The 15109-nt window shown below is 42.3% G+C and overlaps 1 protein-coding gene across 2 annotated transcripts in view; it reads left to right on the forward strand.

Moving 5' to 3' along the window:
* The window catches only part of LOC126203247 (eukaryotic translation initiation factor 4E transporter), a 282811-nt gene that overhangs the window by 205516 nt on the left and 62186 nt on the right, over window positions 1–15109 (forward strand). For both annotated transcript variants that reach the window (XM_049937501.1, XM_049937502.1), the window contains exon 16: window positions 8423–8539. In XM_049937501.1, the coding sequence (XP_049793458.1) occupies window positions 8423–8539 (117 nt within the window). The remainder of the gene's footprint in view (window positions 1–8422; window positions 8540–15109) is intronic.

Consider the following 15109-nt stretch of genomic DNA (forward strand, 5'->3'; position numbering starts at 1 on the left):
GCTGCATGCAAATGAACTATGAATGGAGTAACCAGTTTGATGCTGCAACTATTGAGCTTTAGTAAGTGTGGAGCAAAGTATTAAATAAAATATATTGCTTAAAGTTGTCCATCCCCATCCCCCCCCCCCTCCCCCAGGGGGCTCTCCACTCTATGGTGCGTACATGCTTGGTGCCCATGGGGTCCCAGCCCTTGCAGCACTGCTTCTCTTTCAGTGCTGCTTGTCTCCTCCGGGAAGATGTTTCGTGCCTCCATGGGCGCTTGAAGCTTATTTGTGTTGCTTTACTTGTAGGACTCTTCTCTCTTGTACTGCTCCTTCCCTATACTGTTCTTTCCCTGTATCGCTCTCTCCCCTCTCCCCTCCTTCCTCCGCTGCAGCGTTTGAGGCCATTCTTTCTTTCTTTCCTCCTTACCTTTTCTTCTCCTTCCTGTGTGTACCTGATGGCCACCCATGTGTTTGACACACAGCAGGAGACGGGTAATTGCCAGCTCCGGATTGGCATTGTGAGGTAACAGGCGGATTGTGGCACCCTGAAAATATTCTAAGTTGGCGTGGCCGCACAGGACATTTGTCAAAGCCGTGTGATGCCGCACAGTGGCCGGTCCAGCCGTGTGGCTGGGAATTCCGCTGTGACGAGGACAGTGCTTTGTGTCGAAGGGGATGCCTATGGGGGAGTGCCAAAGATGACAGACTTTGTGAAACCTTAAGTGCAGACATTTCACACTTCATATAGAAATTAATAGTAGCCAGATGAATCATGGTACCTCAAAAAAAAAAAAATGTACATTACTATTTGCACGATGATTCTGATTGGTATGTATTACAGGCATGTAACTTGAATAGTACTTCAGTTACTGGAGGTCAAAGTGGCAGATTACTATTGATTGCGGCAGGCCATAAGTACTCCACAGTTACACGAAAAAAAAGTAGCAGCATGCTTATAAATATATTTATTCATCTATGTCTTCGTTTATATCCATTACACAGGGTGGTCCATTGATCGTGACCGGGCCAAATATCTCATAAAACAAGCATCAAACGAAAAAACTACAAAGAACGAAACTTGTCTAGCTTGAAGGAGGCCCGCTAGATGGTGCTGACATAAGTCAAACTGATATCAACTGCGTTTTTTAAAATAGGAACGCCCATTTTTTTATTACATATTCGTGTAGTACGTAAAAATACGAATGTTTTAGTTGGACCACTTTTTTCACTTTGTGATAGATAGCGTGGTAATAGTCACAAACATATGGCCCACAATTTTAGATGAACAGTTGTTAACAGGTGTATTTTTAAATTTAAATACAGAACATAGGTACATTTGAACATTTTATTTTGATTGTTCCAGTGTGATACATGTACCTTTGTGAACTTATTTCTGAGAACGCATGCTGTTACAGAGTGATTACCTGTAAATACACATTAATGCAATAAATGCTCAAAATGATGTCCGTCAACCTCAATGCGTTTGGCAATACGTGTAACGACATTCCTCTCAACAGCGAGTAGTTCGCCTTCCGTAATGTTCGCACATGCATTGACAATGCGCTGACGCATGTTGTCAGGCGTTGTCAGTGGATCACGATAGCAAATATCCTTCAACTTACCCCACAGAAAGAAATCTTGGGATGTCAGATCCTGTGAATGTGCGGGCCATTGTATGGTGCTTCGACAACCAATCCACCTGTCATGAAATATGCTGTTCAATACCGCTTCAAGTGCACACGAGCTATGTGCCGGACATCGAACATGTTGGAAGTACATCGCCATTCTGTCTTGAAGTGAAGCATCTTGTAGTAACATAGGTAGAAATTATGTAGGAAATCAGCATACATTGCACCATTTAGATTCCCATCGATAAAATGGGGGCCAACTATCCTTCCTCCCATAATGCCGCTCCATACATTAACCCGCCAAGGTCGCTGATGTTCCACTTGTGGCAGAAATCGTGGATTCTCCGTTGCCCAGTAGTGCATATTATGCCGGTTTATGTTACCGCTATTGGTGAATGACGCTTCGTCGCTAAATAGAATGCGTACAAAAAATCTGTCATCGTCCTGCAATGTCTCTTGTGCCCAGTGGCAGAACTGTACACAACGTTCAAAGTCGTCGCCATGCAATTCCTGGTGCATAGAAATATGGTAAGGGTGCAGTCGATGTTGATGTAGCATTCTCAACACCGACATTTTTGAGATTCCAGATTCTCGCGCAATTTGTCTACTACTGATGTGGGGATTAGCCGCGACAGCAGCTAAAACACCTACTTGGGCATCATCATTACTTGCAGGTCGTGGTCGACGTTCCACATGTAGCTGAACTCTTCCTGTTTCCTTAAATAACGTAACTATCCGGCGAACGGTCCAGACACTTGGATGATGTCGTCCAGGATACCGAGCAGCATACATAGCACACGCCCAGGGGACATTTTCATCACAACAGCCATACATCAACACGATATCAACCTTTTCCGTTATTGGTAAACAGTCTATTTTAACACAGGTAACGTATCACGAAGCAAATACCGTTCACACTGGTGGAATGGTACGCGATACCACATACTTACACGTTTGTGGCTATTCCAGTGCCATCTATCACAAAGCGAAAAAGTGGTCTAATGGAAACATTCATGTTTCTTTATGTACTACACGAATATATAATAAAAAATGGGGGTTCTTATTTAAATAAACGCACTTGATATCCATTGGACCTATGGCAGCACCATCTAGCGGGCCAACCATAGCGCCATCTGGTTTCCGTCTTTGTAGTTTTTTCGTTTGATACTTATTTCGTGAGATATTTGGCCCAGTCACTATCAGTGGATTACCCTGTATACTATTCATGAATAAATTGGTTAAATATTTACTGTGTTTTAGAAATCAGACATTTAGCTACCGGTCCACCTTTTGTTACTGTCCCTTTGATATATGTTTATTTAATTTGTTTATGTATTTATATTGTGTGTTAGAGCGTGTTTATGGTCCAGCCATATGAATATTTATTTAATTTCAAGTGTTTAAATGTAAATCCAGTATTTCGTATGTGCTTAAATATGTTTGTGAGTGTATGTTCACTTGGAGACATGAAGGGAGCGCTCTAGCCAATCACAGAGCTCGTTAATGGGGAGACTGTATGGAAGTGGGGGAGGGGGATTGTTTCGAGAGAGGACACACGGGGGTAGTTGGGGAGTGCTGGAGAGGACAGCACTGGACATGGGAAGTGTTGGACGCGACGGACGCAATGTCTGCGGAAAGACTTGGACCATGGAGCAGTTTGTGCGTGGTCGCAGCAGATAGATATACTTCGGAGTGCCGACTTGTGCACCTGTGAGATTTACGTGGCTTCTCCAGTGAAGACGTGTGTGCATTTAGAAGTGAATATCTCACGAGCTATGTTGTTCATAACTAATTACGTGCAGTAGGAATCTATTGTTTCCCTGTTACTCATTTATATTTTATATAATTGCTGGGACCATCGACACCAATAAGTGTTTTGCAGAAATATTCCGCATTCTCAAAAGTACTTCTTCTATCGTACTCATCATTTAAAGTCGTTAAGATAGTACCTACAGATTTTATTTAATTGCAATCTTCCACTTATAAATTAACGTGTTACTTTCATAATTCGTAATTGCCGAGTGATAGAAACCTTCGACCATTAGATTCATGTGTGTATTCTTATAGTATGCTGTAGACTCAGCGGTATTTGGCCTGTAATGCGGCGAGTACATATCACAGCCCCTAGACAACGAAACCAGCCAAAACTTTTAATATTGCAACTTTGAGTCAGAGGGTGCGTAGTTATTTGAAAGCCCACAACTTCAAGGGCCCGCACGTTCCCCCTGGTACAGGCCAGGCCCAGGGAGGGGTGATTGCCTGAGCTATTACCTTCCTTCTCTGCCAATTGGTCCCTTCGTCTGTCGTTCAGGAGGTGTGACCTAAGGTGAGGACAGTCACCTAAGGCGGGGGGCTCCGCCTTGGAGGGCCTCTGGCTGCTGGAAGGAGCGCGCCATCGGAGACGCTGGCAATTGTGGGTGACTTCTTCCTAATGACTGACTTCCTTCTTTTTCTCAGAGTGTTTCCCATAAACGAAAGTGGAATGAGGCTCCTGCCTCAATGTCTCTTCCTGTTGCGCCTCGATATCTAGTAGTCTCACGTTTAGACGAAAACCAGACTTTTGCTACTGTTAACCCCTTTGTTATACAGAAAGGTGTGGATGGCATCACTGGCCCTGTGAAGTCATGCTCTCATCTCCGCAATGGTACTGTGCCGTTGGAAATTGATAGTGCTCTCCAGGCCCAGAAACTACTCAACGCCCAAATCCTCCATGAATATTCGATAAAAGTGGAGGCTCACAGGACACTTAACTCGTCCAGCGGTGTTATCTACACCCGGCTGTTGGATGGAGGACGAAATAACTAATTATCTATCAGATCAGGGCGTTACTGCTGTTCATAGTTATGGAGAAGGAAGTTGCCGATTTGGTGCACACTCACGCATTGTTCCTGACTTTCGATCGGTTAACGCTTTCTACCAAGATAAAGGCAGGCTATGAAGTCATCTCTGTGCTCCCTTACATTCCCAATCCGTTGCGGTGTTATAAATGCCACCAGTTCAATCATACCAGCGCGTCGTATAAAAATGCAGCCAAATGTCACTTGCAGCAGGGATGCACACGAGGGCGCCTGTCTACCTCCTTCCCTTCCCCCTCCCCCCCCCTCCCCCCTAGACTCTGAGTTAATTGTCATGGAGACCATGCTACTCCTTCTCGTTCTTGTCCCATCTATCAAGACAAGTGGGCTGTTCATGAGAATTGGGTGAAGGAGAAGGTACAGCACCGTGTTAGCCTCTCCGTCCCATGAAAAACATGGCTACGCGAACTTGTGACTTCCAGTTCAGTTCAATGGTGGCAAAGTTGCCTTGCCTTCATGCTGACACTCCATCTCCCGCTTGCCGGGCTGTAGATTCTGCTACCCGTTCTTCGCCCTCACTGGCGAAGATGGTTGCAATGCAGCCAGCGAACCATCAATTCAAAAAGGATTATTCCCAGGAAGATTTCTTGCGTACCTCAAGTTCGCAGCCGTCCGGCTCTTCTGCCCATCACCAAAAGTTTAAACAATCATCGAAAGGCAAACAGTCTTCCCCCTCTCCGACTCGTTGGCCCTCTTCGACTCCTTGGTCCTTTTCAACTGACCGACAGCAGGGAAGCTCCATTGATCCCGCTGAGTCGATGGACGGAGATCCTCCACCTGCGTATTCCAGTGGCCGTCCTCCCTCGATGGCTTGCCCTAAGCAGCCGTCGAGGTGACTGTTTGTTCTTCATTCTCAGGTGTCCCTAAATTTTATGGCCCTGTTACAATGGAGTATCCATGGCCTTCGGTCTGACAGGGCGGACCTGCAGCTGCTCCTGCGATAGCAATGTCTGCTTATAGTCTGTCTCCAAGAAACCAAGATATGTCCTCAAGGCCATTTTGCTCTTTCCCATTTTACTTCGCTATGAATGGATCTTCCCCTTGCAGCGGGAATTCCTGCTCATGGTGGATCATCCTATTCCCTTGCACACCCACCTGCAAGCAGTTGCTGCCTTTGTTTTCCTTCCCGAATTTACCTTGTCCCTCTGCACCGTTCATATACCTTCATCTTCTGCTGTCACTAGGGTGGACCTGATGCAGTTTGTTGCTCAGCTTCCTCCACCCTTTCTGCTCCTCGGTGACACCAATGCCCATCACCCTCTTTGGGGCTCGCCTGTTGCCTGCCCGAGAGGTTCTCTTTTGGTGGATCTTCTTAATCATCTTAATCTTGTGTGCCTTAACACCGGCGAAGCCATGTATCTTTCTGATTCCACGCATACTTATTCCCACTTAGACCTCTCGATCTGCTCTGCCCAGCTCGCTCGATGTCCCGAGTGGTGTGCTCTTTCCAATACTTATTCGAGTGACTACTTCCCTTGTGTGACTCGCCTGTATAGTCGTACACTGCCACAGCAGCCCACTCATTGGAAATTCTCTGTTGCTGACTGGAGGCTATATTTCTCCCTGGCAGTCTTTGACAAACGGTTGACGTTTCAAATGCTTTGGGCTGGTACTTTGCGGAGGTTTCAAGCTCTACCCACTACCATCCTGCCTGCCTTCCTTTGGAAACAGGCGGAGGTGGCTCGTGCAATCTCTTTCCTCTCTCTGAATCGAGAATGCTACAATACTCCTTTTACTATGAGGGAGCTGGAGTGTGCTCTCTCCTCATCCAGGTCTTCTGCTCCTGGGCCCAATACAATACACGTCCTCATGCTGCAGAATCGTCCTCCTGCGGGAATCAATCTCTTGTCCGCTCCAAGTTGGATTATGGATGCAGTGTCTGCTCCTCTGCACGGCTATCTATGTTAAGACATCTAAATACAATACACCATTTGGGGATCTGTCTCACCACTGGTGCCTTCCGTACTAGCACTGTTGAGTCTCTACGCAGAAGCCGGTGAACTACCACTGTCATACCAGTGCGACGTCCTACTCAGTAGGTATGCGTGTCGGCTTTCTTCCATGCCAGGCCACCCAACCTTTGACCTCTTTTATTTTTTTTTTTACATTCTTGACCTCCAGTACGAGATGTACATTTCTTCCCTGCGGCCTCTCGGTGTCCGCTTTGGTCACCTGCTTCGCCACTTTCTGAATGGAGGAGAGCCCTTCACCACCTTGGCTTCAGACACAGGTTTGTGTTCGTTTTGACCTTGGCTCGTTCCTGAAGGATTCGACTCCCGAGCTGACCTATCGTTGCAAATTTCTTGAACTTCGCTCACAACTTGCCGATAGCATATTTTTGTACACTGGTGGTTCAAAGTCCGCCCATGGTGTTGGCTGTGCTTTTGTCATCGGGGCTGATAAGTTTCAATACCGGCTTCTCAACCAGTGCACAATGATTACAGCAGAGCTTTTTGCCCTCTATCAGGCTGTTAACTACGCCCGGAGGCACCAGCTCACTCGCTGTGTGATCTGCTCTGACTCCCTCAGTGCCCTTCAGATACTAGATGATCCCGATGCAGTCCACCCCATCATACTACGGATTCAGGACTGCCTCCATTTGTTCCTGAATAGGGGAGCCCAAGTGATGTTCAAGTGGGTTCCTGGCCATGTTGGAGTGCCTGGGAATGACGCTGCTGATGCTGCAGCCAAGGCTGCAGTCCGTCTCGGTCGGCCTGCCTGTTACTCTGTTGCCTTGCATGATATTTGTACTTTTCTCTAATTGGGTATCACGTCACTTTGGCATGACCATAGGTGCTCCCTTCATGGGAACAAACTCAGAAGTCAAACCTCTTCCCAACAGTCTGGTAGACTTGACTTTTTCCCGGCCATCTCGGCGTGAGGAAGTAATGTTAGCTCAGTTGCAAATAAGGCACTGCCGCTTTAGTAGTCGCCACTCGAGTGGCAACCCTGCACCCAGCTGTCCTTTCTGTAGCCAGCCATTAACGGTCACATTTTCTGATCCTCTGCTCCTATTTTAGCCACTTACGTCTCAGTGTCGGGCTGCCGCCCGCTTTGCTGGACATTTTAGTGGATGATGTGCGAGCTGTGGCTCGCATTTTAAGTTTTTAAAAAGCGGTAATATGACAAGAGATTTGATTTCTACCTGGTGACTCCAGTGTCTTGTCGATGTGTTTTAGATACTCTTCTGTAACGTCTTGATGTTTTAGATTTGTTTTTTCTTCCTTTTTGTATTGGATCTCGCCACGGTTTCTTACACTCCCAGCATTCTATGGTTCTGTACTGGGTGCTTATGACCTTGGCTGTTTTGCACCCTAAAACCCCAAACAAAAAAATATGAAATAGCATGTAGGAATAGTTTTCCTAATGACAAATTAACGTGAGGAAATTTAACATTTAGTTTGCATCACTAACCTGTGACTGCCACAGTTTTCTGCCTGAAATATGTTTACATACATTGTATGTAACCTATATTTCACACACCTGATGCGGATATTAAGGGCAGATTGTAAATCAGTTGAGAGTGTGGCAGCTAAATATCAAACTAACTATCAGAGTGAAATTTTTTAGTAAACTTTGCACTACCCTTTATGAACTCATTGATGGCTGGGCGCTGAATCCCTGGTCTGTCCCATCTTCTGATGTCAAGTATGAATATTATGTTTGAAAGGATAAATAGCTGTGCACAGTATTTAACAGCTGTGTCGTTGGTCACTATTGGGTGGTGTACAAATTAACTTAGATTAATCATCAATGGCTTTTTGTTTTATTTTCACTTCAAATTCCTTCTAATTTTAAACTTTAAATTTTATTACTTATTCATTTAATGTTGTATGTGTTGGAATATCTTGGAAGGTATTGTTTTGGTGATGTTTAAAGTCTCCTCCTACCACTTTACAGCATTAGAAAAATTTGCACCTTACGCTGATAAACTCAATTTCTCACAACTTCCAGGTTTGAGGTATGGTGAAATAACATCACACCACTTAGTTCAACAGCTGCAAAATCCAGCCATGCAACATCGTCACAGGGAGGTCCTCTTGAGCATATTAAAGATGCAAATGCAGCAAGGTGAGAAGCTGTTTTCTGTAATAAATATTTGTGGATTCAGCATTAATCTCTCTCTCTCTCTCTCTCTCTCTCTCTCTCTCTCTCTCTCTCACACACACACACACACACACACACACACACTCACTCTTTGTGCCTCTATTATTTTCGTGTTTATATCTGTCCTAGCAAAGAATATTTTACAAAATTGTGTATGTTTGAGATGCAGCAGGTTCAGTTTTTGTACAAGCTGTAATAATGTTTTAATGACTTAGCTAGTAAGTAGATGCTCGTAGTCAAAAAACTCAGTATTCAAGTTTCGTGTTTCACCTAATAAAGTGTACACCTTGCCAGTTCAACCCATGTAAGGCTGTTGTTAACTTCATTCCAAACACATTTGATGCTGTTCTTCATGCTAGTACACAATGCTAAAGTCTCTTCATTGCTGCATAGAAGCAGTTTATATTATTTTGAACATTCTTGCTGTAGCAAAGGATTGGTATCTCTCTACAGTTTTTGTCCCCCACATTTCACTCCATCTCCAAATGAGCTGTTACTAAATGCCCTAGGCTATCACTGTGTTCCTCCTTTCATTAGGTTGTCATAAATTTATTTATTTATTTATTTATTTATTTATTTATTTATTTTCTCTCTCCTTGTTTCAGTTCCGTACTTCGTTACTCAATCTAAATTCCAGAAACTTCTATTAAGTATTAGGCTGTTAAGTTCAAATGTTGTTAGGTCTGAGGCTCAATTTACACAGAAAAGATGTAGCACAGATGCCTGACACTGGCGAGTCAGTGAAGTGGTGTGAACAGGACGTGCTGAATTCACACTGAACTGATGCTGTTGAAGGGATGTGGGATGGTTGTACTGCGAATAGACCAGAATGTCTTGTCGTTAGACGGGGATAGTGATGCACTGCACCTTTTGTAACTCGTAAATGTTGAGCAGAGAAGAAGATACTGGGTACAGCCTTTGAGAAAAAAAAGGAAGAAATATGGCATATTGGACGTAATGAAGAACTGAAGTTACATCCTCAACATTTCCAGTCTTTTTACAGAATGTCTCAAAAATGTTTCTGTATTGTGTTAGACAAAGTGAAGGACAGCATTCAGAGGAAAGCAACAGAAGTGGAATGTTTGTCATAATTCCTATTTTTCATAAGATTTTAATTTGTACGTCCTACCTACTGATTTTGCGAGAATATTAGGACATTTTTCCAAAATTTCATCGGTAAATATTTCACTGCTGTAGATCAAAACGTCTCATTACAGGACATAGTTTCATACCCTGTGATAAAGATTTTACCCTTACAGAGAGTAACCAAACATCCTTTCACGCAGAAAATTGGATTTGTCATTGCCAGTGTCAAGGACAGTAGTCTTTTTCTGCAAGATGGAACCAGAGGATTTCAGGCATTTTAGCCCATTAGACTGTGGGATGCACTGATACTACACGTTCAGAGTAACAGTATGCCAGGCTACACATTTCAACTGACAACCCTACTGCATAAAGGGAAAGGAAAAGTCAAAACATCCAGCAACTAGGGATTTGTCAAAGCTTTGCAAAGAAGGGGTACTGGGAAAAGAAATCTGGCACTAGATTTCATATGTTTTCTGAATCTTGTGTGATAAAAATCTGCCACTATTGGCCTAGAATGTAAAATTTTTTGTATTAAGGTACACCAAATTAAAATCGGCAAGTGGCAGTTTTCAGGGACCTAGGAAGCCTAATAATGGAAGAGCTAAGGAGCCACCAGGATGCCGAAGCTTGAAGGCTAGCTAACTAAAGCGTTAGTAGAAAAAAAAAGTTAAAGAGCTCAGGTAAAGGTTAGCAAAATGTTTTTTCGGGAATGTGGCTCTCCTTGGAGCTGAAACATGGGCATTGAAAAGGGACTGGAAACATTTGTGGATGTGGAGAAGGACGGAAAACATCAGTTCGCACGTAGTTACTAATGAAGTAGTGCAGGAAGAAATAGATGAAAGAAGACTACTATCACAAGCTAAAAGATAAAGAAAGAGTAATCGGTGTGGTCGAACGTTGCTGTGGGTTTGTTTGACCGTTAATGCCTTTGAAGGATTAGTGTGTAGGAGAATAATGAAAGGAAGGTAAAAGGTGGTGAGCGAAGTGGACGTGGAGTCTACGGATGTTAAGAGATAAGACATACCCATCATGTGAAGACCTGCCACTGGGAAGAAAGCATTGTAGTAGTACCACCACCGTCACAAACTTTACAAGTTAATCTGTGGCATAGTTTCCCCCACCATTCTCTGTTTTATATCCTCTCACTTTAGCTATCATTAATTGCTTCACTGCCCAAATAGCAACTCACTTGCTACTTTGTGTATTATTTTCTGATGTAATTCTTTCAAAATCCCCTGATTGAATTACATTCCATTAGCTTGTTAATACTTCCTTTATACTGTCTTCCCAAGACACTGTCCATTCCGTTCAATTGCTTTTTTCTGAGCCCTTTGATTTCTGACAGAATTAAAATGGTATCAGCATACCTTGACTAATTACTTTTCCCTGAACTTAAATTCACTATTCAAATTTCTCCTTGGTTTTCCTTTACTGCTTCTTCACTGCTCAGATTGAATAACATTGAGGATAGGCTAAAACCTTGAGTGTCTCTGCTCTCAGCAACTGCTACCTTTTCATGTCCTGTGACTTTAGACTGTTACCTGGTTTCTGTACAACTATAAACCTTTTGTTCCCTGTATTTTATTCTTACTACTTCCAGAATTTCAAGTAGTCTAGCCTAAATTCTCAAAACCTGTCTCAAAAAATGCTATAAACATAGGCTTGCCTTTCTTAAAACCTAGGGTGAGTATTGCCTGTTGTATTCCTACATTTCTCAGGAATCCAAACTAATCTTCTTCAAGGTCAGCCACTGACAATTCTCGTGTTAATATTGTATCTTTAAACAGGTACAGTGATTTAGTGAGACGAATAAATAAATGGTCTGGATTTTGATCCTCATTGAATCAAATGTTACTTCTGACAGTTGCCCATTTTTTCACACACACAAAGCATTGAAAGAATTAAAAATGAAGGTGCTGGATTCAGATATCAGGTTAAGCATTTAGTGCTGCCTTTGCGCCGCCCCCCTGCCGCCACCACCGCCACCACCACCACCACCACCACCACCACCACCACCACCACCTCCACTTCACACACACCCAGTAAACAAACCTCTGATTCCACAAAAAATCTGACTCCCGTGTATGTAACAGATAAAATCTTCTGATTGCTTTACAAATGAGTTCATTAAATATTTATCATGTGAGCAATAAAAGGTTTGAAATTACGTATAAAGTTAGTTTGGAGTTACTAAGTGCTCTCATTCTCAGATACTAGAGGAACATATTCAGAGTAGTTCTCGTGTCGTCAATATGTTGCCTAAAGAAATATACTCAGTTTCTAACTGTAATATTTGACTTACTGTCCAAACCTTTAATGTAAGAGTCTCTCTTAATTAACATTTTATGGCAGCATTTTAAATTTTTAAGTTCGATCAGTAATTCTATGAAACACTGACAGTGAAATTTTTGTTGCCCCTGGAACCGCAGATGTTCAGCCTGCAACATGCACCATGAACTGGGTTGACTATTAAGTACGGTAAAACCCCTTTTTAATGAATCTCTGGGAACCCAAATACTTAGCTTCAAACAGGGGTTTCCCAGATGGTGATTTTGCTACAGTACACAGGTGTGACCAGAAGCATAATTCAAGCAAGTTTAGCTGATAAAAGTGCTATTTAATTACAAAATTAAGAATACCTTGTGCTATACATTTAATCACTATACGTCAGCAAGTGATAATCGAAAAGACCACTGTGTCAAAAAAGCTAAGAATAAGATTCAATGACTGGTGGCCCGTATTTTGATAGGACCAGAGATGGGATCATGTAAGTCAGGGGGCCTGAAGATGGTATAATGTAGCACTGGAATTGGTTGCTCAAATAAAATAACAGGAAATTTAGATAGCTTAAGGTGTTCTAATTAGACATTTTATACTAAACAGCTACGGTCTCGCAACCATTTCAATAAAGATGGACTTGAAGACTTATGTTAAGTTTGTCATGGGCATTGCAGATGCACTGCAGCTTTTGCTGAACTGTAAGCTTTCCTTTCTGCTTTTGGATTGCTATAACTTCATGGAAGTAAAACTGGTAACTTCAGCACTTCGATGAACATTTATACTTCCATGTGCTTTGTAAGCTCAGCTACTGCGACATCTAATAAAGTGCCATGTCATATGAAAATAAGTTTCTGATTCGTTAAACACACATGCCCGTATCACTACTAGGGAAGTAGTTAGTGACTACGGTTTAAATACGTGTCAACTGACTGAATAGCTTACCATTTAATGTGTTGCAGGACACAAAATACAACCTCTATGGAATGGAAAGAAACCTGAAACTCATTCTGATATGTTAGAAATTGCATAAAAATGAATTTCAGTTTGCAGAATGTTTCACATTTATTCTCTAAAAGCAGATTGTTTCCTAAAGCATGGTTCAATACAAGCGGGAAGGGATAACATTGTTTATATTGGAGTTTCGCCAGGACTGAAGGAAATATACATAAAAGTAGGATTTCCTTAAGTGGGTTCATTAATTCAGGATTTCACTGAAATATAGATAACGATCTTCGTGAACCAGTGCTCAGGTGAAAAAGGCCTGCCCTGTCAGAGTAAGCCTTTACAATTGTGTGGTTTCATCCGCAGAATGAGGTCTCATGCATACGTCGGTACCTCACAATGGAACCACAAGTAAAGGCAACCGGACAAAGTTGTTTGTCCGAGCACTGTGCCACTCAGCATAATTCTCTGTGTAATCAGTGACCAGTTCCAGTTATTGCTTACAATGGCAGTATTGTTGTAGTACAGCTCCAGCTGCACGTGAATAGAACATTTATTCTGAACTTCGAATCAGTTAAAGAATTTAACTCGGTTGTGAAACTATCATTCAGTAATGAAGTGCTAAACATTGTCAGCAACGGCATCAATTTCATGTCATCCATGTGAACACTCCTTGTTTAGAAAGTTAGGTATTTACCATGTTCAAATTTTAATAAATTATTAACAACTTGTGTACATGTTGTAGCATCCACTTGACCACCTCCTGAATCAGAAGGAGTAAGCCACAAATTGTATAACAGAAATAAGTTGTTCCCTCACTTTCTCCCATTTCAACTGATCTTTACATTTATTTTCAACATGCATTAGTTTTTGATACATTAAGGCATTTGAAAGGCACCTGAAACCATCTCAACATGAAGGTACAAATGAAAGAATTTGGCAAAACTGAATTTATTCCTACTCTAACATTGTAAGGAAGAGATGGATTGCTACTTATCATAAAGATGAGATGTCAAGTTGCAGACATGTGCAATTATCATTCTTTGCATGTAAGCTCTTCAGCCACAGCCATCATCAGAAGAAGAGAAATACACACACATATTCATTCACACAAGCAAGCACACCTCGTACACACTACAGCCAACTTCGCAGCTCAGAACAGAATGCCAATCTGCTCAGATTTGGTCATGTGTGCACAAGGTGTGCTTTCTTGTGTGAATGAATGTGTTTGTATTTCTTCTTCTTCTTCTTCTGAAATGCTGTGGCCGAAAGCTTACCTGTAAATGTATTTTAATTGTACATGTGTGCAACTTAATGTGTCATCTGTTCCTTGTGTTTTGATGTTCCAAACTGGACTTTCTGTTAATTTCTACTTTGCTATAGTTGAGGCAACATCAGAATAGTGTGTGTTTATTTTGTACATAAAATGTCAGTCTGCTAGTGGATAAAATAAAATTGACATCTAAAGCCTACAAGCAGTTGTGGGAGGCAACAACCGTAATTTCCTTCCAGTTACAGTTAAATGAGTAATGCTTCACATAGAAGTGGCGTTTGGCTGCAGACAGGCACATAATAAGCTTTCAGGCAGCTTTTTTCCAAAGTAGAAAACACACCCTTGCACAACCACTTTTTCAGGGCACTGTGCCCCAGTACCTTACCCATAGTCTCTCTCTCTCTCTCTCTCTCTCTCTCTCTCTCTCTCTCTGTGTGTCTGTGTGTGTATGTGTGTGTGTGCGCGCGCGCGCGCAACTCAATGCCGCCTTTAGGTGGCTAGTAGCAATTCATTTTTTCCATATTGTTATTCCATTCTGGATTTACCATTGTTAGATAATGATGATCTAAATTTTATGGTTTCCTATTTCAGAAGTTTTCAGTTAAGACACAGTTGCCAGATATTTTTACATTTAGTTGGCAGGTTTGTTTTGTTGGAATATTGATGGTATTGGCAACAGGATATTTGGAATGTTAATTTCCTTGCTTTAGCAGGTAGCACTTCAAACTTGTTCTGCTGACAAGTATCCTGTTTGGGCCACGCAGTGTACGGTTGTTGTTTGCTTAAATGATTGCATGCTGTTGTCAGCAAGCACATCACCTCAAGGGGGGGGAAAAAACATTGATTTGTAAATGTATTTCAATTAAACACATCAGCTGCAAAATTTAGGTTCTAAAATGTTTTGTTAAGAGTATGAGCTTTGTGTCTGTGTTTTATAGCAGGGTGTATACGAC

Source organism: Schistocerca nitens, chromosome 9 (genome assembly GCF_023898315.1).
Source record: "Schistocerca nitens isolate TAMUIC-IGC-003100 chromosome 9, iqSchNite1.1, whole genome shotgun sequence".
Lineage (NCBI taxonomy): Eukaryota > Metazoa > Arthropoda > Insecta > Orthoptera > Acrididae > Schistocerca > Schistocerca nitens.